General features: G+C 37.6%; 1 protein-coding gene across 2 annotated transcripts in view; it reads left to right on the plus strand.

Annotated features, from left to right (window-relative positions):
• The window catches only part of SNRK (SNF related kinase), a 56,533-nt gene that overhangs the window by 16,926 nt on the left and 16,955 nt on the right, over window positions 1–22,652 (plus strand). For both annotated transcript variants that reach the window (XM_021677583.1, XM_021677584.1), the window contains one exon: window positions 191–884. In XM_021677583.1, the coding sequence (XP_021533258.1) occupies window positions 296–884 (589 nt within the window). In that variant the 5' untranslated portion in view covers window positions 191–295. The remainder of the gene's footprint in view (window positions 1–190; window positions 885–22,652) is intronic.

Consider the following 22,652-nt stretch of genomic DNA (forward strand, 5'->3'; position numbering starts at 1 on the left):
TTTTTCATTTAAATTCGCAGCCTTTGTAACATAAACCGAAAATACATATATAGATGGTTATAAATGGCCCTTACTCATTTTATATCTCTATTTACTTCAAGCTTCTATTAAAACTTAAAAAAAAAAAGAGAGAAAGCTGTAAGAGAAAAAGCTACAGAAACTTAATTTTGTTTCTCCTCTTCTTTTGTAGATGTCCATGGCAACATTGAAAATGAATTCCTTATTTTCACCAGATACTCTTATATGAGAAGATCCATTCAAACAGTCTAGATATTTTTCCTTCTGTTGGACCAGCATGGCAGGATTCAAGCGAGGGTATGATGGAAAGATTGCTGGATTATATGATCTGGATAAAACCTTGGGTCGAGGTCATTTTGCAGTGGTTAAACTTGCCAGGCATGTCTTTACAGGTGAAAAAGTAGCAGTAAAAGTTATTGACAAGACAAAATTGGACACTTTAGCCACTGGTCATCTTTTCCAAGAAGTGAGATGCATGAAACTAGTGCAGCATCCCAACATCGTACGCCTTTATGAAGTTATTGACACCCAGACCAAACTATATCTTATTCTAGAACTTGGGGATGGAGGAGATATGTTCGATTACATAATGAAACACGAAGAGGGACTTAATGAAGATTTGGCTAAGAAGTACTTTGCTCAGATTGTTCATGCCATATCTTACTGCCATAAACTCCATGTGGTTCACAGAGACTTAAAACCAGAGAATGTGGTCTTCTTTGAAAAACAAGGTCTTGTAAAGTTGACAGACTTTGGTTTCAGCAACAAATTTCAACCAGGGAAGAAGCTCACTACAAGCTGTGGATCTCTTGCATATTCTGCTCCAGAAATTCTGCTTGGTGATGAGTATGATGCACCCGCAGTAGGTAGGTAACCTTTTTCCAGTATTTGCCCACTTGAGTTCCACCAGCTAGAGTGTAGTTGGTCAAATTGGTGGTTGTTTATCTGAAAATAATTTCTTAAGGTACGTTATTAAATGTGTCTTAATTAACAGATTTGCTTTCATGAATGCCATATATTCCTAAAGTTGGCAGTTTGTTTTACCCTTTAGATGGCAAATGTTTAAAGTATATTTCAGCACAAAGAAAAATGAGTAAGTTATCATTTAAGGTAACCATCATCTACTCATTGTAATTCTTTTGAAGGTCTGAGTACATTTCCTATCTTCTTAAGATTCTTCTGGTAGTGCCCCTAGTCAGCCTCTTCCTGTGCATATCCTTTAACAGTCATTGAGACTCATGTTGGAAAGGTACTATGAATATTACAATACATTATGAAGAATTTGGGCATGGGAATCGTTTATTAATTGTGACGTTGAAGAGTGCACTTGATCTCTCTGCTTTATTTCCTCATCCATGGAATAGAATTGGATCAGATAGAGGTATCGCATCCTATGTTATCATGTTTACCATCCACAGAGACCTGTGTGGCTCTTACTGTCCACCTCATTGTACGGGACAGGTAATTGACATACAGACATCACTATATGGTGGATTCCAGAATCTTGGTAGCCCTGAGCATTCCCAACTACCCTCTCTTCACTCCAACACATTATGTGTTCTCTCTTGTCATGAGTTATCTACTTGGGGTGGAAGTGTTTACTGCTTTTCAGCTTATGTCAACTTTGTCCCTTGGGATCATATCTGTTTTGAAGGTCATATGGGAATTTCTATATAATTTTTAAGGATTTGCTAAGTTGAATGTATGGTCAGCTTTTACAGTTTTTAGTTTAATCTTGGAACAGTATGCCCTAATACTACATGTATATGATGTCATACTTCATAGATAGGAGTCTTCTGTTTGTCTTCTGATCATTTGAAATGCATGTTACAAGAAGAGGAAAGATACACATTGAAAAGCACATTGAAGAGTGCTGATTTTTATACTGAATATTCTGTACACCAAGACACTGCTTTTCATGTTAGACTATGTTCTGGAAAAGAAAGGGTTATTGAATGGTTCCTGCCCACTACAGATAACAAGGCTTCATCAAAACTTTTCATTAGAATATTTGAGTCAGAGATTTTTGGTGAGTGGAGCAGGCTAGTCAGAAAATGAAGCCAAGAATTAAGAGGAAACAAATGTCTGAACATGAAAATGATGTTCAACCTCACTAATAATCAGGGAAGATAAAACCATGATCAGATACTGTTTCATACTTTTCACATTAGGAAAAACTAAAGTCAGACAAATCTAAGCATAGGTAAGACTATAGATCATTGGGAACTCTTGTCATATGCAGAAGACAATTTGTCAGTGTCTACTAAAGTTAAAGATGTACACGATCCTGAGACCCAGCAGTTCTCTTCCTGTGTACACACCCTAGGGATGGTCTTACTTATGTACACAGATTTTCAAAGAGTGTTTTTAACAGCATTATTGTGTATTCATCAGTAGGGGAATACATTGTTTGATATTCATATGATGGAAATGGTGAAAATTAATGAACTATGTATGTCATCATGGCTAGTGTTCACAAACATAATGTTTAAGGAGAGCAAATTGGTGCGAGTACTTACAGTATTGTAACATTTATATAAATTTTAAAACAGACAAAGCAGTGTTATATTGTTTAGGGGTATGCACATGTAGTAAAGTACTGATGAATGCATGAGGTCAAGATAGTTACTTCTGAAGGGCAGGCATACCTAGAGGGTTTCAGCTGTATTGGTGTTGTTTATTTCCAACTTGGGTGGTGAGTACGTAGGTATTCACTGTAATGCTCTTTTTTTTTTTTTCTTAAGTATTGCCTAATAAAACTTTTTAAAAGTTTTTAAAAAGAAAAAGAAAAGTGTCTGGGAGGATGCTTACTAGTCTGATAAATGGTTGATGAAGTATGAATTGGGTGGAGTTCATGGGTAACTTTTCTTATTTGTATTTATTTCAATTTTGTATAATTGTGTGATTGAGATAAAGAAGTGCTTTAAAAAACAAATGGACAGTTATCTTTCCGCTAGTGTAGTGTTAGTTTATTGTGCCAGAATCAGTGGTTTTTCACAAATATCTAGTAGAATTAGTAGGGACAAAGATTAAAATCTGTTCTTTTATTAAATTACTAGATGTTGCTGTATTAAGCAGCTTTAGTTCAGTTTTATGTGTGTTTTAGAGTGCACTGGTCCTTAACACTGACACTTGGTTCAAGGATTATCTGTTTAATTTTCAAAGAATCAGGTTTTGATTTTATGTATCAGCTGCACTTCTGTTTTCTATGTCATTACTTTTTCTTGCATTGTTACTAATTTTTTTCCAGGATCTTTCAGTTTCCCTTTTCTTTTTTTTCTTTTATTGTCTTGAATTGTCCTAATTTCTCACATTTAAGGCTGTATGTTGCTCTCTCCTGCAATCTCTGGTCACATCCTGGGGATTTCACTCTGTGGTCATTGCTGACGTTTATCTTTACTGTTTTGTTTCTTGTTTAACCCAAAGGTTCTTTTTTCCTTTTTAAATTCTTTTCTTTTTAAATTTTAATTTAATTTATTTTTCCTTTAGGTGTTTGGTTTTTAACTTCTAATTTTAGTACATTGCAGTCAGTAATGTACACTGCAGCCTGATTGGTTTTTGCTTTGGGAAGTATTTAGATTTTCTGTGTGGCTTAATATACAGTGATTTTTGGTGACTATTTCCTGTATGATTAAAATATTTGTATTCTTAGCATATACAAAGTTTTTATACATATTTTAAGGTTGTTAATTATGTATTTTGTTCCTTTGTGTCATGTTTTATTCTGATGTTGTTTTCTGAGAGAATTATGCTATTTCCTACTCTAATCTGAAATTTGTATTTTAATCAACTTTTACTTTATATATGTTATTTTCAAGCTGTGTGAGGTATATAAAGTTTTGTAATTTATTTTACATGAAGGGCTATACCTTTTTTCAATATGAAACTGTGCTTTGTTGCCATGGATTCTATTTTGTCATTTTGTTTTAGGACATATTAGTGTCTTCCCTTAATATTCAGAGTTAATCAATATTTGTATCATTCCCTCTGCCCCACAGACAAGAACTATATATAGTTTGCTTTTACTTCCCTTTTAGTTATAAGATTTTTAATTTGCTTTTATTACTTAATAAATACTTTTTTTCTGGTTCAGTAATGCTTTAAGATCTGATGAAAAATGTGGACATATTTTAAATTGTGTTCTTAAGTATCTTTAATTATTCCTTTCTTTGACCTAACTTCCTGCATGTGAAGAACGTCTCAAAATCCAGTGTGATTTTAAAAGTGACTAGCTGGTCTATCTGAAAAGCATTGCCTTGTCTTGTGAAAAATTAGATTAGTAAAACATAAATTGAGACATTCTTGACTGTTAATTATGTGTGACTTATAGTTGGTGTAATATTGCCAGTTTTTGGAAATCTTGGCATATTCAAGCCAAGAGTTGTGGTTTAACTAGAATCCACATTGAATGTATTTAAGGCAGTCCGTTCCTTGCTCTGATTTAGCGCTGTGAAGAAATATCTCAGCGTGCTCCCTCCTATAAAAGAGTCTCTTAGAGAATTTAGGAAATAGGCAGCCACCAGAACTGTGATTGTAGTAGTATTATGTATATAATATGTTGAAATATTGTCTTTCTGAAAACTTTTAAAAGGATTACTCCTTTCTGTGCAGATTGTGCAGCCTAAGCCGTAATACCTTTGCGATAGAACTTTGAAATAGTCCAAAAGTACATAAATCAGTAATTTTCTCTTTGGTTCATCTGAATCTGCTATTATAGTTTGTTATGAATTGATAACTCCTTGCTTTTATTTCCAGTTTCTTCCAGAAAAACTGTTAATGTGCCGGCTTTTAATGTGCCCAAAATCTGAGTGGGTACAGTTTCATTTCCCTACCATTTATTAGAGACAGATGTCTTAGTAATGCTACCGTGTTTTCCGACTTAAACCTTCTCTTCCCCGAGTCAGACTCTGGTTAAATTTTATATTACTTACTCTTACACAGTTTGCCATTTGGACTGTGGGTCCTGATGGGTTCTAGATTAGAAGACCCTGGTTTGTGTCACAGAGTTTTAGGCCCAAGCGTGGAGTTTGGGATTATACATTTTTAAGGGATGACTTGTGCCTTTTTTATGCATAGGGAAGGAAGTTTGATCTGCTTTAAAGTGTTATCTTGCCTCTTTTATTTAAAAAGATATACAAAAAATCTGCCTGCATGGCATGTGTCTGACATGAGCTGCACTGCAGCCTGGGCCCAGGCAAATGCCTGTGGCTTTCAGTTGTACAGAACTGAAAAACGTATCTATAGAAATGTGGCCCACACCTTCCACAGTCTAGCTGCCAAGTGCATGGTCACATACTCTGAAAGATACCTTTGACAGAGTGTAACATCATTACTTTTCATATAAAAGCAAAAGAAAAAAAATCCTAAACTTTCTGAAGTTTCACATGCCTGTGAGACATGACAGTTATTTCAGAGATCACAGTTAAAAATTGATCTGGCCTGAACCCTGTGTAAATAAAAGCACTTTATGGTATTAGCTCTGTATGCACAGTGTACTGGCTTTACAGTGTAAATGTTGTGTAATTATGTATTTAGGAAACAGCAAAAGTTCTGTGCTTTGAGTAAAATCTTCAGTTTTATAAATAAGCTATTATTGGATTTAATATTTGTCATAAAGATTCTTGAGCATGAAATATTATGGGTAGTGTAATCTATAGGTACCATACAAATGGTTTTTTTAGGCTAACGCAACCATTGATTTTTTAGTGAGAGGCTTGAAAAATGAGATGAAAATGACTTATGTGCTTTCAATGTTTTCCCTACTGCATTTTTAGCTCTGGTGCTTATTGTTCTCACTGTTTTAAGATTCAGATCAAGTGAAATATATGTTGACACTACTTTGAAAAGTATAATTCACTCTACTGATGGTATGGTAAGATCTAAATTGGTGGTTCTTTACTTACCATCTGTAAGTTTCACCTAGAGCGTATTTAAAACCAAGCAAACCTTGCGGGGGAGGGGGGGGCACCCTAGAGATTGTGATTCAGATAATCTTGGTTGAGGCCCTCATCCAAAAGCTTCTGTGAGATTCTGATGGGCATCCAGCCTTGCGTACCTGTGATGTAAAATCCTAGAGTCAAATGTTTTTGGTTATTAGTGGAAAAATAGATTCCTAACATTTTAATTCTAATATTCTTTAAAGAATAAGTGTTCAGAAAAAAATGTTTAAACCTCTTTAGTTTAAAAAATTGAACAAGAACATATATTCTTTTTTGATGTTGATAATTGAGCTTAAATTTCTCTCTGCTCGCCCTCCCCCATTTTAATCACACCCTTTGCTTATTTAGGGATAAGTAAGTGAAACCAAATTTCAGGTCCTTTGGAAATTTTTTCTGATGTTGTTCCAGTGCTTGGAACTTCAGGCTAAACACCCCTTGCCTTTCCTGTTAAGAGGCAAGATACTGTCCTGTTTGCTTTCCACTGTCATGCCTGGAGCTGCTTGTCAGGGTGTCCCTTGGCCTTGTGCCGGTCAGAAGGTTGCCTCACTGCCTCATATAAAACCATTTTTTTCAGAAGATTTATAGCACTTTTGCACTTTTCTAAGGGCTCTTGCTGCTACTAACTAGACTTGGGTTTGGGTTGGTTTTACATGGGCCTTGGTGCTCCTCTTATTCATTTCCTCTCAAAGCCTGTGTGGAAAGACAAAGGTGTGCAGGACTGATAATCATAGGTCCCACTAGAATGAAAACTGGAAGTTACTATTCATTTACTTTTCAGACTAGTGCCCAAGCTCTGAGTCTTTTGGTATTTCATATGAGGAAGTGGGAATTGGGCTGATCAACATGACTATGTGCATCTTTGAAAGAATATAAGAGAAGGAAGGGAGTTTAAAGGCAAGTTTCCTGTCATTTGTATGTGCTGCTATTTTTCAGACGCTGACAGTTACAGGTGAGGGGAGGCCCTGGGGCTCTGGGCAAGAGAAAGTCAGGAATTGTCATGTGGAACAGCTGAAAGAGAGGGGAATTCCTTTGGAGGTGGCAGTATTAGGTAGTCACCACTCATAAGGGGAAAAAATGCTTATCAGTTCCTTTTAAAATTTATATGCGTCTCTCTCCTCTGCTCAGAACACTTTAAAGACTTACATTTCCTTCACAGTCAAAACCCGAGTCCTCATAGCGGCCAACATGGCCCTCAAGATTGGCTTCCTCATTGTCTCCCTCACTTTCTCCTCCCACTCTTTTTTCAGTTGCTTGCTCAGCTCCAACAACGCTGCCTTCTTGCTGTTAGTCACATTCCACATCCAGTCCTGCCTCAGGGCCCTTCTGTCTCCCTTCCCTCTACTTAGACTCTTGCCCACTGCCACCCTCTTGGCCAGGCCCCACCCTCTACTCCAAAGGTGGAGGGCCCCAGCACTGCCTGTTCTCCCTCCGCACTTGACTCATTTCTGTGGTCTCTGATACTTCCATTTGTGAAATGAGGGTAATAATAGTTCTCGCCTTTAGAATTGTTGAAGGAGTTAGATGAATGAAAACAAGGAAGTACTTAGCATAATGCCAGACAGAGAATCAGTCTTCAGTCAGATATAACTGTCAGCCAGCCCTTTGGAGGGATCACAGAATGCCTTGTGGTGCCAAAGGGTGTTTAAAGATCATGGCCTCATTTTCCTTTTGAGGTGCTGTCTTCTCCTTTGGAAATTTGTCCTCAGGGGAATTTCTGAAATGTTGGCTGCCGTGGGAAAACTGGGAGGAAGGGGCAGGCCCAGGACCTTTGCTCTTGTGTTTTTCTCACACATGTTTTTAGTTGTATTTAACTTTCGGAATGTAGGAAGTAGGTTAACTTCTGAAGTAGGGGTTTTTCTTTGTGTGTGTGTGTTTTGTTTTTTTTTAAAAGATTTTATTTATTCATTCGAGAGAGAGAATGAGATAGAGCATAAGAGTGGGGAGGGTCAGAGGGAGAAGCAGACTCCCCGCTGAGCAGGGAGCCCGATGCGGGACTCTATCCCGGGACTCCAGGATCATGACCTGAGCCGAAGGCAGTCGCTTAACCAACTGAGCCACCCAGGCGCCCGTGTGTGTGTTTTTTTTAATGTTAGATAAAAGCAAAGGAAAGTATTTGATAACTGGTTAGTTTCTTGGAACTTCAGAAGTGCTTTTTAAGCCACTTAAAATAGTTAACTATCTTAATACAGAAATACAGAAGTAAATACAGCCTAGGAAACCTTGAGGGAGTTGAAAACATCAAATTTGCTTGGGTATTTTTTTTTTTTTTGTAGGGAGAAGCATAAACCTGTTGAAGAAAGACTAGTTTGCAAAACAAAAAATCAGTAAGCACAAACTTTTAACACAATAAACTTGGGAACTTGTTAGTCACAATATATATTGCTGGACAGACTCCGAACTCAAACGTTGAGTAAAATCACTAGTATTTTTAAGAACTGGTGAAAACTGTGTTGACATGTAGGTGCTGTGCTCTTGTGCTTGCTCTGAGACAACCTGGTGGGACTTGTTAGTGACACGTCTCCGTTTCTGGGGAAACTGTCCCTCCACATCAGGAAGTTGCCTGTGTGGTCCTGGAGTTGTCATGACTCCCAGAGCAGCCTCTTGGGAAATGCTTTCACAGTCACATTAACATACACAGTAGTGTGGTTTTCTTCTTTCACGGGCTGTGGCTTCTCTCAGTCGGGTCCTCACATGTTTGACGCAGACTTTGGTGGAGAAAGATGGAGGGCAGACATAGAACAGGGTGCCATAGAGCTAAGCCAAGCTCATTATCAGAGATACACTGTGGAACCAGTGCTTCCTTACAACTGTGATTCCAAATACATGTCTTTGCTGTTTTTAAATGTCTTCTTCCCATCATTCTTCATAACCCATTTTCTACCTAACCCACTTTGTCTTTGGAAAACATTGATTTATCTTATGTAGTTTTTATTGATTAGTCTTATGGTGATATCTTTAAAATTGTATCCAGTATGGTGTAGAATAGTACCTAATTTAATATTACAAAATTTTAATTCAATTATTTTAAGCCTTGGAACCTAAGGCCAACATCAGCATTTGTGGCATTGTCTGGTGAGTAGGAGAACAAGACTTGGTGGAGTGAGACCTTCTTTGTAGATACATCTTAAATTCTTCCTGGGGTGCAGCCAGGCATAGAGTAGGTGTACTAGATAAAAATAACAGAGGGGTTGTAGATGGCTAAAAACAGAGGATGATGAGGTACAGGGGACACATGCCCTGATGGCTTTTTCCCTTTGGAATTAGATGGGATGACGGCCAGACCTTGCTCATTTCAGATGGCTCACTTGTTCCCCTTGCTCAATAGTAAGGTCTTTGAGAGAGAGAACTGCGTGTTTATATCTTATCTGTGTCCCATCCCTATCACCTGGTAAACACCACAAGCTCTTAATGTTTGTTTAAATGAGTAAATATTACAGAGACAAACTAAAGAAATGAAAATTTACATTTCTTTAAACTAGTTTACAAAGTATAATTGTGGCCACTCCCCATGGTCCTTCCTGATGTCCTTGCTCATGTTGGAACTCTTTTTCCCTGCTTTCTGTATATATATTAATGCGTCCTGGACTCACCATGAGTCTGATTGAAGCCATGGTTCCTCTCTTCATGGAGAGGCAGAGTTACAGTTTCAGGCATGTTATTACATACGGACCACTGTGAAGCCCTTTTTTGGATCTGACCTTGCAGGCTTGTTGGGCTGAGTAAAAAAAAAAAAGCAGGTGCATAGCTTTGACAGGAAGGATGAACACAGGCAGTTTTGAAATAAGCTTTGGAGCATAAATTATAGGTGAGGAATAGTGTCCTTATTTTTGTGTTTTGGCTACTTGACTCTGACTTTTTGTTTTACACATTTAGATCTCCCATTTTCCTTACTGTGTTTTGAATTCCAGAGTTAAGACTTGGGAAGATTGTAATGGAAAATTGGAGGTAAGCTTATAGACAGGGCTTCTCCCAAAAGGAAGATCAAGTCACTGGGGATATGGTGTGCTTTTTTGTTTTTTAAGGTATTTGGTGTGTTTGATATGTGGTTTTGGGGGGTTTTTTTTTGTAAACCCATTTTATGTTGTTAACAGTTTGTATGTATCGACTATTCACTGACATTAGGAGGTCCTTGTTACAGTTTAAAGAGACTTTAACATAGATTAGGAGCTCCAGTAGGTAGCAAGGAACCCCCTCAGATGGTGTGATCTCCATGTTCCAAGGTGTGATTCTCAGTTTTGTACTCAGTGGTAATTAGTTTCTAGAGGACTGAAACTGGCTTAACAAATTTTTAAGAGACTAATGTATACAAATACCAATTGATTGATATACCAGATTTTAAATGTCTGTCTACTACAAGCTTATATTCTTAATTCAGATTAGTGATATTTTCCTAAATTTACCTAATTTTTTCAGGTTCTAAAAAGTTGGCATACATTAAGATTTTCTTTTAGGTGTAGTATAAATTGGTTTGGTTTAACCTTTCTTAGGAATATTTGTGATCCATTGATATTCCTGAGGTCCTGTGATTCGTGTTTGGATTTCTGCCTCAGCTCTTAGAAAGGGCTCTTCCCAATTCTGGAATTTCAGTCCATTTCTTTCTTTTCCTTCCAAGGCCTTGAAAACATGGTTTCTGCAAGTTTCCATTTTGTTTCTAGTTGTGACAGCAGGATCTTCAGTTTGCTCAATATATTATATTCTACCTGGAAGCAGAAGATTCCCAGTGGTTTTAGATTAGTCCTAGTTTTGTTCTCAGTCGTCAGTTTGTCGGTAGGATATGTTGCTATCTATCCCAAACAAGGACAGCTATTATTATCAAGTTGTCAGTAAAAAGCTTGATAAAAATTTTTTGGATTTACTGTCCAGCTTCAGTATCAGAATGAATTCATTAGTCAGCAGAGGCAAGAATGGTTAGAGAAGTTGTGTTCTGTTTCTGACTTTTGGTTCTTCTAGCTGCTGTCAGGGGATTAAAGGGGATAGCTTTTCATGTATAAGAACGCTTTCTAAGGCTTCATTCTTGTGTTACTTCATGTAAGAGAAACGAACTTCGGACTCCCTAGCTATCAGTGCCTCTTACCAGTTAGAGAACTATTTATTGATCACTTTATTCAGATGAGTTCTTGAGTTGTCCTATAGCAGAGCACCATGAAGCAAGCAAATAAAGACTCTTGGGATGCTGAAATGGACTGTCCTAATAAGCCCATGTAAAAGTTCATATTTTTTTGTTTTTTTTTAAAAGATTTTATTTATTTATTTGAGAGAGAGAATGAGATAGAGAGCATGAGATGGGGGAGGGTCAGAGGGAGAAGCAGACTCCCCGCCGAGCAGGGAGCCCGATGTGGGACTCGATCCCGGGACTCCAGGATCATGACCTGAGCCGAAGGCAGTCGCCTAACCAACTGAGCCACCCAGGCGCCCAAAAGTTCATGTATTTTGTTCATAGTTTTCACTCAGGGCCTCACTCAGATCCTTACTTAGTTAATTTTATATAAAATTCTAGCAGGTTCAGTAAATTTGTATTTTCAGCCTTCAGCTCATAGATAGGTAACATTAGGAACTTTTTATTTTTAGAAGCTGGCACACTGATAGCAGAGAGGAGAAAGAATCATGAAATCATAATTGGAAACTCAAAAACATGATATTCCTGAACAACCAGTGGATCATCAAAGAGGAAATTAAAGGGGAAGTGAAAGTTTCTCAAGACAAATGAAAAGAAATTAAGGACATCAGAATTGTGAAGGAATAAGTAAAATTGTCTCTAGTTGCTGATGACATGATTTTAAATATAGAAAATCATAAAGACTCACCAAAACCTGTCAGAAATAATCAAATTCAGTAAAATCGCAGGATACAAAATTAGCAGATCAGTCGCATTTCTATACACTAACAAGTTTTCTGAAAGCGGATAGATTGATCCCATTTACAATAGCATCAAAAACAATAAAATACTTAGGAATAAATTTAACTGAGGGGGTGAAAGATCTCTACTTTGAAAACTACAAGATATTGATGAAAGAAATCAAAGCTACAAATAAAGAAAGTAGCTTGTGTTGGATTGGAAGAATTAATATTGTTAAAATGTCACTATTACCAAAAGCCATTTATAGATTCAGTGCCACTCCTATTAAGATTCCAATGGCATTTTATTTTACAGAAATAGAAAAAAAATTCCTAAAATTTACATGGAACTGTAGTAGACCCAGGATAGCCAAAGACAGCCCGAGAAAGAAGAACAAAGCAGGAGCCATACTTTCTGATTTCAAGCTATGCTATCAAGCTATAGTCATGAAGACAGTGTGGCCTGGGCATAAAAACAGACAAACAGACCAGTGGAACAGAATCAAGAGCCCAGGAATAAACTCAAGCATATGAAGTCAACTAATATTTGACAAGGGAACCTGGAATATCATTGGAGAAAAGACACTCTTCAATAAATTGAAAAAAAAAATGGATATTCACATGTAGAAGAGTGAAACTTGACCCGTCTTACATCACTCACAAAAATTAACTTGAAATGAATTAAAGACTTAAATGTAAGACCTGAAGCCATGAAACTCCTAGAAGAAAACAGGAAAAACCTCCTGACATGGGTCTTGGTAGTGATTTCTTTGAATATGACACCTAAAGTACAAGCAATAAAATAAAAAGCAAGTGGGATTACATCAGACAAAAAAACTTCTGCACAGGAAAAGAAATGACCAACAAAGTGAAAAGACAACCTATGGAATGGGAAGAAATATTTGCAAATCATGTATCTGGTAAGCAATTAGTATCCAAAATATATAAAGAACTCCTACAACTCAACAGTGGCAAAGCCAAATAATCTAGTTAAAAATGGGTAAAGAACCTAAACAGACATTTTTCCAAAGCAGATATACATGAAAAGATGCTCAGCAAAGATGCTCAGCATCAGTAGTCATTAGAGAAATGCAAATTAATACCACAATGATATATCCCCTTATGCCTGTTAGAAAGGCCATCATCGGGGCGCCTGGGTGGCTCAGTCGGTTAAGCGACTGCCTTCGGCTCAGGTCATGATCCTGGAGTCCCGGGATCGAGTCCCGCATCGGGCTCCCTGCTCGGCGGGGAGTCTGCTTCTCCCTCTGACCCTCCTCCCTCTCGTGCTCTCTGTCTCTCATTCTCTCTCACAAATAAATAAATAAAATCTTTAAAAAAAAAAAAAAAAAAAAAAAAAAAAGAAAGGCCATCATCAAGAAGACATTTGTTACCGCAAATGCTGACATGGATGTGGAGAAAAGGGGAACCCTTGTGCACTGTTGGTTGGAATGTAAATTGGTACAGGCAGTACGGAAAACAAATGGAGTTTCCTCAGAAAACTAAAAACAGGACTACTATGTGATTCAGCAGTTCCACCTCTAGGAATATATCCAAAGGAAACGAAAATACTAACTCAAAAAGATATCTACACCCCCATGTTCAGAACAGCATTATTTACAATAGTCAAGACCTTGAAACAACTGTAAGTGTCCATCAGTGGATAAATGGATGAAGAAGTTGTGGTATATATATGTACATACACACAGTGGGATATTATTCAGCCATAAAAATTAGGAAATCCTACCATTTGTGACCATATGGACCATGAAGGTATTATGCTAAGTGAAATAAGACAGAAAGATACTGTATGATCTCATTTGTATGTGGAATCTAAAACCAAACCAAAATGAACACCACACTCAGAGATCAGATTTGTGGTTACTGGGGATGTAATGGACAGCATGATGACAATAGTTAACACTGTTGTATGGTATATAGGAGTCTTAAAAGAATAGGTCCTAAGAATTCTCATCACAGGGAGATAGTTTTTCTTTTTATTGTATCTATGAGATAGTAGCTGTTAACTAAATCTATTGTAATAATTTCACAACACGCATAAACCAAACCGTCATTCTGTATACCTTAAAGTTACCCAGATGTGTGTCAGTTATTTCTCAATAAAACTGGGAGGAGAAAAAACCAAACATGATAGGCCCCTTTGTTCGCTATATGGAGTCCAGGCCTTTAGCAGTGCTTATGGGCTCTTGGAGGTAGGGCAAAGTACATACTTGTTATTGAAGCAGCTCTGACAGGGGTATCCTAGATGAAAGATAAGATGGAGCCATCTTTTATAAGCCAGATAGTTGTTAACTTTCTCTGCAAAAAAAAGGAACAGAGATGAATTGTGGCAAGGGACACAAAGGGCAGTAGTGCCATCTCTCCTGGACATTCTCCCTTCATTGTCAACCTCTAAGGTCTCATTATGATTACATCCCAGTGCCTAGCACAGTGCCTGGCAAATGGTGCCACACATTTTTTGAATATTCATATCAGTGTCTGCTTTGTAGCCCTTTAGTGTAAGAACCAGTGCCCCCAGGGACAACACTGTATCTTAGCATGGTTCTTTAGCTGGTAATTTTAAGTGATATAGAAAAACAGGCTCTAAATAGTTCTAACTTCAATTATCAAAAGGCATCAGAGGAGAAATTATTTAATAAATTGTACTGGAAATAAACATTTAAGGAAGAAGGAATGATAGGACCCTGTCTGTGTGCTGTGTCAAATTCGAGGTGAATTAAGGATTTGTATATAAAGAATTAACCCACTCCCTCCAAAGGAAATATTCATAAGATCTTGGCCTTTCTGAAAAGGAATCATAAGGAAAAGGTAATAGATTTGATTATAGTTTATGGATATGGTGCACATCTGTTTTTTTTTAGAAATTATAATGGAAACCAAGGAAATGATTTGTAATATAGATGATTTAATATTTTTACTGTAGAAAGAGCTCTTACAAATCGATGAGGAACTCTCCTAAAAACAAATGAAAAGAGAGTTCATTAAAAAGTTATATAAATAACCAAGATGGAAAAATTTAGTTTTAAAAGTAATTGGAGTATTCAGGACTTAGTATAAAGTTATAATAATCAAGACTGTATGATATTAACAAAAAGGCATATATATGGATCAGTGGAATAGAATAGAGGCCATAAATAAGTCCACACATACATGGTCAATTGATTTTCAGCAGAAGTGCTAAAGCAGTTCAGTAGAGAAAGAGTAAGTAGTTTTTCAGCAGTGTTGCTGGAACAGTTAAATATCCATATGCAAAAAATGGACCTTGATCCCTTCTTTATGCCACTTAAACTCAGTGTGCATCAGAGACTTAAATGTGAATTGTAAAACTGTAAAACCTCTAGAAGAAAACATAGAAGATCTTTGCAGCTTTGACTTAGGCAAAGCTATTTTAGATACAACATCAAAAGCATGATCTATAAGAGAAAAATTTGATAAATTGGATTTTATAAAAATCAACTCCTGCTTCTTGAAAGATACTGTTAAGCTACCACCAACAGGGAGAAAATACTCGCAAATCACATATCTGATAAAGAATATATAAAGATTCTCAAAGCTCAGAAGATACTTACAAATGATAAATCCGCTAAGGGGTTAAAATCCAGAATATAATAAGAACGTATACAACTCAACACCAAAAACACAAATAGTCCAATTAAAAAATGGGGCGGAAGAACAGACGTTTTTCCCAAGGAGACATACAGCTGGCCAACAGACAAATGAAAGATGCTCAGCATCGCTAATCATCAGGGAAATGCAAATCAAAACCACAGTGGGAGGTCACCTCAGACCAGTCAGAATGGCTAGTATTGAAAAGATAAGAAGTAACAAGTGTTGGTGAGGATGCGGAGAAAAGGGAACCCCTGTGCACTGTTGGTGGGAAAGTAAATTGGTGCAACCCCAGTGGAAACCAGTATGGGTGGTTCCTCAAAAAATTAAAAATAGAAATACCATGCAATCCATTAATTCCACTACTGGATATTTACACAAAGAAAACAAAAATAATAATTTGAAAAGATTTATGCACCTTTATGTTTATTGCAGCATTATTTACAATAGCTAAGATATGGAAGCAACGTAAGTAAGTGTTCATTGATGGATGAATGGATAAAGGAGATGTAGTGTACACACACACACACGCACATACACGCACACACACGCACACACACACTGGAGTATTACCCAGCCATAAAAAGGATGAGATCTTGCCATTTGCAACAACATGGATGGACCAAGAGGGTATTATGCTAAGTGAAATAAGTCAAACAGAGAATGTCAAATGCCATATGGTTTCACTTACATGTGGAATCTAAAAAACAAACGAACAAAAATCAGACTCTTAAGTACAGAGAACAAATGGGTGGTTGCCAGAGGGATGGTGGGTAGGCGGAGGGGTGAAATAGATAAAGGGGATTAAGAGGTACAAATTTAAATAAGTCATGGAAATGGAAAGTACAAATAATATTGTAATAATGTTGTTTGGTGACTACACTTAGGATGAGCACTGAGGAAGGTGTAGAATTGTCGAATCACTATGTTGTACACTTGAAAGTAATATAATGTATGTCAACTATACTTCAGTAATTTTAAAGTTTTTGAAGCTGTTTTCAGGAAATAATGTAAATGCTGTCAAATATGACTTTTGAAATAAAGCCTTTTTCTGTATTGCTAGAGATTGTATATAAAAAAAGAACTCTCGAAACTCAACAAATTAAAAAGCAACCCAATGTTAAAATGAAAGATGTGAACAAACAATTCACCAAAGAAGACATAATATGGCACATAAGCACAGGTAGATGCTCCACATCATTAGTCATTAGGGAAAATGCAAATTAAAGCTACATCTATTAGAATGGCTAAAGTTTTTTAAACTGCCAGTACCAAGAGTTGACAAGGATGTGAATGGAGCCATTGGAATCCTCATACTTTGCTGATGAGAATGTAAAGTCCTAGAGCCACCTTTGGAAAGTTCCGTATAAAACATACACTTACTGTATGGCTCAGCAAGCTTACTCCTAGGTATTTACCCAAGAGAAATGAACATTTAAGTTTGCACAAGCCTCTGTACACAGATGGTTTTAGTGATTTTATTCATAATTGCCCCAAACTGAAATAAGCTTTGGAACATCTATACAGTGGACTACCACTCAAACAATAAAAAGTGATGACCTACTGATACATGCAACAACATGGATGAATCTCAAATGCATTAGGTAAAAAAAAAAGCCAGACTTCATACTGTGTGATTCCATTTGTAGACAAGACTTAGAGGGACAGAGAGAGACCTGTGGTTGCCCGGGGCTTGGCCGGGAGGAGGGGTGGAATACAAAGTACAGGGAACTTTTGGGGGTGATAGAGCTGCTCCAGATCTTGATTGTGGCAGTGGTTGCATGACTGCATTGTTCGAACTCCCAGAAATGCACACTAATGGTGGTGACTTCCAGTGCATATAAATTAAGCCTTGAAGAAATGAGGGAAAAATAGGACAGTATAAATAAGAACAAATCTATCATATCTTTATCTGTCTAATAGGCTAATATTAAAGAATGTCTGTGGTGTTGATGAGTGTGGAGGGGGCTGCTAATAGAATCTTACTGTCACTGAACATGTATTACTTTGATAATCTGAAAGAAGTGAATGTTAAAAATGTTAAAAACTGGGAAATGTGTGGTTATACTTGAGAGAACTTTCTAGCTAAAGTTTTAATGTGAAGGAATAGTCCTAACCCTGTGTGGAAACAACCAGGTTGTATGTTTATTGTAATTTCTTAGAAGATATAACATGCTATGCTGACTTTTTTTAATGTAGGAAAATAAGTTGTATACACTTTTCAACCACATGTCTGTTTAGATGTTATGCATGGAGAACTAACCAGAATCAAAAATTTCAAGAACCAGTATTCTGAATGTTGAATCTTGTTACAGCAAATACACTACTTTAAAGTTTTTTTTTCTTTATCCTCAAAGTTAAAAAAGTCTTTTTGACAAGCTTAAGCATTTGGGGCAGTCTAGGATAATGTTGTGTTCTGTTAAAGGACAAACTTCCTTTGACTTTGTGTCCCCCACATGCATTAAATATTGTGTGCCTTTTGAAAGAGAACTCAGGGGAGTTGGCATATGCAGGTGATTTTTATTAACTGATATTTTAATAGCTTGTGTATTTGTCTTACGTTAGCATGCCTCAACCTTATGCAAAAGTTTTGGCATTTTTAGAATAAATTTAAGAAAACATCAAAATACTACACTACCTATTAAACTAAAGCATCAAGCAGACTTAACATTTTATTAATCATACAGTCCTTTAGTCTGCATGGTTTATATTGTTTGACTAGACAAATAGAATTGGACGTTTTTAGATTTGATATTAAATTTGAATATTCCTACTTTCAAGATCAAAGTTAGACTTGTGAAATTTGCATTTGTCATAATCTTATGGGAAGTTGACATGTGCAATTACTTCTGAAAACTAAATCTGCAGTCACTGTGTATCCACAGCAGCAGCTCCCTTCTCTGAAGAGCGTCTGTGTTGAAATGCATAGAAGAAGGTGCTCGTGTGCATGTTGCCATGCTGATGGCCTGACATCAGCATGTTTCCACCTTTCAAAAGTATTTCTAAAATGTGAACATTTTAAGACTTTGTGATTAGTGTTATAAAATTGGACAAAAGCCAGAGATTTTCTCCCGTAAGCTTGGTGTAAAAGGAAGTATTTAGTTTTCACATGGTATTAGATGTAAATTTGGATGTAATTTAAAAGATGTGATTTTGGAAAGCTATGAATTTGTAGTGGGTTCTTGCCTCACCTAGGTGTTTAGAAATGCCTGGAGCAACTGTTTTGGCTAGGCGGAGATTTGGAGACAGACCTTGGTAATGTCCCCGAGGTGGGTTGTGCTCTGGTGGCTCTAGTTTTGGTGTCCCCTTCCCCTGGTGAAACCTCGGGTGTGTCCTGAAGCATAGAAATGGAACTAGAGGGTGAAAAGGCCAGCAGCACTGACCTGGCCCATTCCCTGGCTTCACAAGGCCTAGCGTTTAATATTTGGGTGTTTGTTTTGTTTTGTTTTGTTTTTTTAAGTCCTTGAAAGAAGCTACTTGTCCTAAAAATTCAAACTAAAATAATTCCTACTGTAAGTGTTCATGCTTTGGAGAGATCTGTGAATTCATTGAGGGAACCTTGCAGAACCAGGTGTCCCCAGGCCACAGGTTGAGAATCACTGTCTCAGTGAGGGTAGGCTTTTTTTTTTTTATTACCTTTTTATTCCTCTAAAGACGTTTCTGCTTATCCCACTGAAGTACATACACTTCAGAATGTTCTGTTAAGCACAGCTAATTTTTAATTACTTTTTTTTACAAGCAATAAATGTTTTTGTAAGATAATTCGAATAGTAAAGTAGATTGAATAAAAAGTATTAAATTCTTTTTGCTTTTTTCCTACCTGTCTCCCTCCTATACTTAGATCTAGGTAAGGATTTTCTCAATTCTTGCAGGTTCTGTAGTGATACATGTAGTGCTCTTTGCCCCAGACACCCTCTCAGAAATTACCAGATGAGTGGTGCTATCCACCTTTCGTGGAAGAGAAGACTCAGGCACAGAAGGCAGGTAGAACTTGACCAAGAATACTCACTAATTAAATGGCCAAGTTAGGATTTGAGCCCAGGGCTCTCTGATGCTTTAGCCCAGGCATGTTCTTTTCATTAGGCCATACTGAAGGAAATTACATGATTTTAGCCTGGCCTGTCTTTTTTGCTCTTCATCTATAAAGTTCACTAAAATCAGATTTGTAAAGTGATTTATGAAAGAATGCTGAGTTGGAAGGGTGTCTGCTGCTTGTCTGGTTTGGATTTATGAATGTGTGCAGTCCCACAGTGTGTGATTGATAACCTTTGGACTTCTTGAACTTTTCCCTGTTTTCTTTTGACTTGAAAAAACAAGTTTGCACAAGGCGTTAAACCCTTAACTAAAACAAACTGCAGCTTGTCTTCACTGGTGCCCCCCCCTTCCCCCACTCTGGGTACTTAGTCTCCTTTTTCTCTTAGCTTTTATTTGAAGGTCATTGATAACTACGGACTGCCCCCTGCTGCAGCTGCCTTCTGTGGGGCCCTAACCAAACAGTGTTTACAAAGGTACTGCTTTCTCTTTAGCTCTGGGTTCATTCTGGCATTCAACAAACTTCTGAGAGTGCAGGGGACATATTCTGCTCTCAAGGAGCTCTGAGTAATAGAGGAAAACATCTTCAATTACAGCTCACTGTGGTGATGCCTGGGTCGCCAGGTTGGAGGGCAGTTTGAGGAGATCTCAGGGGGAGCTGAGGGTCACTGGTAGGAGCCTTGGAGGATTCTGGGCACATGCTAGAATTGGCAGGATCTTCCTGACCTGGAAGTGAGAGGTGCAGAGTCTGGGGTGCTTCTTGAGTTTTGATTGGATAGGTGGAGGTGCCATAGACCACACTAGAACCCAGATGAGACAACTAGGTTTGGGTAAAAGGTGATAAGCTTAGTTTGGACATCATTGATTTTTGAAGTCCTCAGGGGGCATTCAGATGGATTCAGGTGTGGGAAAGTTTTTTGAAGTATGTATGAGTGATGGCATTCATTCTGACTTTCTTCCTAAGAAAAGAAACGATTACTTGTTAAATAGTAAAACTTTGCTTCTAACTAAAGTGTTGGTAAAACCAGAAATAATATAGATACCCTAAAACATGGACTTGTCCAAATGCTTCATTCCTCTTCTGCCCCACTCTTCCCCTGTTAGTTCAGAAGACCACTTGGAGAATGGTCTGTAGTCCGGTCCCTCAGAACCAACCGTTGATCGTGTTGGGAACAAGAATCTTTAGTAACCAGAGCTCTAGGTGATGTTGAATGCAGATGAGTAGTTCTTACTGTGTAGGGAGCAATTCACATCAATAAACCTTAGGGTTTCTGAATATCCATACAAGGAACAAAGGTCCTAAGACCTACATGCTTTGTGTAACGGTACTTGCTATTCTAAGAAAGCATTGCCTTTTACAATAGTTTTGGGTCATATGTCAGTTGCTGGTAACCACAGTTGGAACTGAAAAGTGATTGCATAAATCCTGCTGGTTTTAAGTGGTGTCATAAAAGGTGCTGGTCCCTGCTTCATCTGTAGTGGTTTTAGAACATTCTGTTGCTTCTGTTATGATTGATGGCTGCACTGATAAAAGAAAGCCAGAAGAAAAAATAGAAGTTTCCACCTGAAACTTTTCTTCTGGTCTTGCCATTTTTATTACTTTCTAATCCCTGCTTGTTCTTTGGCTCTCTAGATAATTCACTTCGTAAGTGATTTTTTAGAAAACTTCTCAGCAGTCATGACATCCTCCACCCACCCCCTGCCCCACCATTTGGCAGTAGCTTTTCCTCAAATTAATAATTAGCATGTTCTTCTATTCTGTTTTGTTTTCATTTTGATCTTTTGTTAGCCTGCCTAAAATGACCTTTGTAGTAGAAACCCCACCTCTAACCCTAGAAATGGTATAGTTGTATTATGGCAAGTTGACCTGCTGACTGTTAGCCGGCAAAGGAGATGTCAGGGCTCATTTTTATATCCAGCTTGCTTGAGAGCTGCCATAAGGGGGCCAGTAACTCCCATTCTTTGTACTAACAAAGACCTCATTATCTTTCCACCCCTTCCCTCAGTTCCATGAGTTGGAAGTGTTTTTTTAACCAAAGGAACTATATTTATTGATACTTTCTTTTTCCATTTTTTATTAACCAAGAACCTAATAGCTGGGTCTGAAATCAAAACATATGCTTCAGATAGTAGTATCAACATTAAATTTGATTTTTCAGATGGTTGATACTTGTTAACTTGTGTACCTTTAATATTAATAGACCATTCCATTAACATTTTTTAAAATAAAAATAATGTGAAGTCCCTATTCCATTATCTTTCTCTCACCTTCTCCGTGTCCATCCCCTTATCCCCAGTTAGACTTGGTGGATCCCAAGCTGAACAAGTACCAACTCCCTCCCCCACTTGAGGGAAATGTAATAGATAATCCTTCTTGATGCCATTGTTAGTCATGTAATACCAGGTGTCTTGTCCTGGGGACCCAAGATCATGAATTGTCACCTTTTGTAGCTGCATTACTAAGAGGCCTTTCCTGTTCTCTCCCCCCATCTCCACTAGTTTCTCTTGTCTGTGTTGGCTTTGTGCCTTCTTGAGCTTCCCTGCTGTCTGTCTGTCACAGTGAACTGGGAGCCCTGTAAGGGCAAGGATGTCCCCCATTCATCTCGGTGTCCACTGTGCTCAGGAACAGTGCCCGCGGGACGCCTGGGTGGCTCAGTTGGTTAAGCGACTGCCTTCGGCTCAGGTCATGATCCTGGAGTCCCGGGATCGAGTCCTGCATCGGGCTCCCTGCTCGGCGGGAAGCCTGCTTCTCCCTCTCTCACTCCCGTGCTTGTGTTCCTGCTCTCGCTCTCTCTCTCTGTCAAATAAATAAAATCTTTAAAAAAAAAATTTGTTGTTTTGTAGGATTTATATGGAAAGATAAGAATTTATTGTATCTCAAATACGTATGTATTAATGGTTGGGCTTGGTTATAGTAGTAGCCCTAGACATTAGTCAGTATTTAAACAACAAAAGAGAGAGAGAGTTTTTGTTTTAACTCCCCTGATTTTTATGTTTATGTGTTTTATTGCAAGCCACTTAAAATCCCTTCCCTTCTTTGGGGAGGAGGTAGCCAAAAATAAACAAAATAGCACAAAATAATCTAAATCAACCAAAAATAAAACCGTGGTATATTTCCCTTCTTATGTAATAAACATTGATGAAAAGATGGGTTCACTTTATAGCGAATTTCTAGGAATATAACTGCTTTGTAAAATGAGGGAC

Source organism: Neomonachus schauinslandi, chromosome 1 (assembly GCF_002201575.2).
Source record: "Neomonachus schauinslandi chromosome 1, ASM220157v2, whole genome shotgun sequence".
In the NCBI taxonomy this organism is placed as follows: Eukaryota; Metazoa; Chordata; class Mammalia; order Carnivora; family Phocidae; genus Neomonachus; species Neomonachus schauinslandi.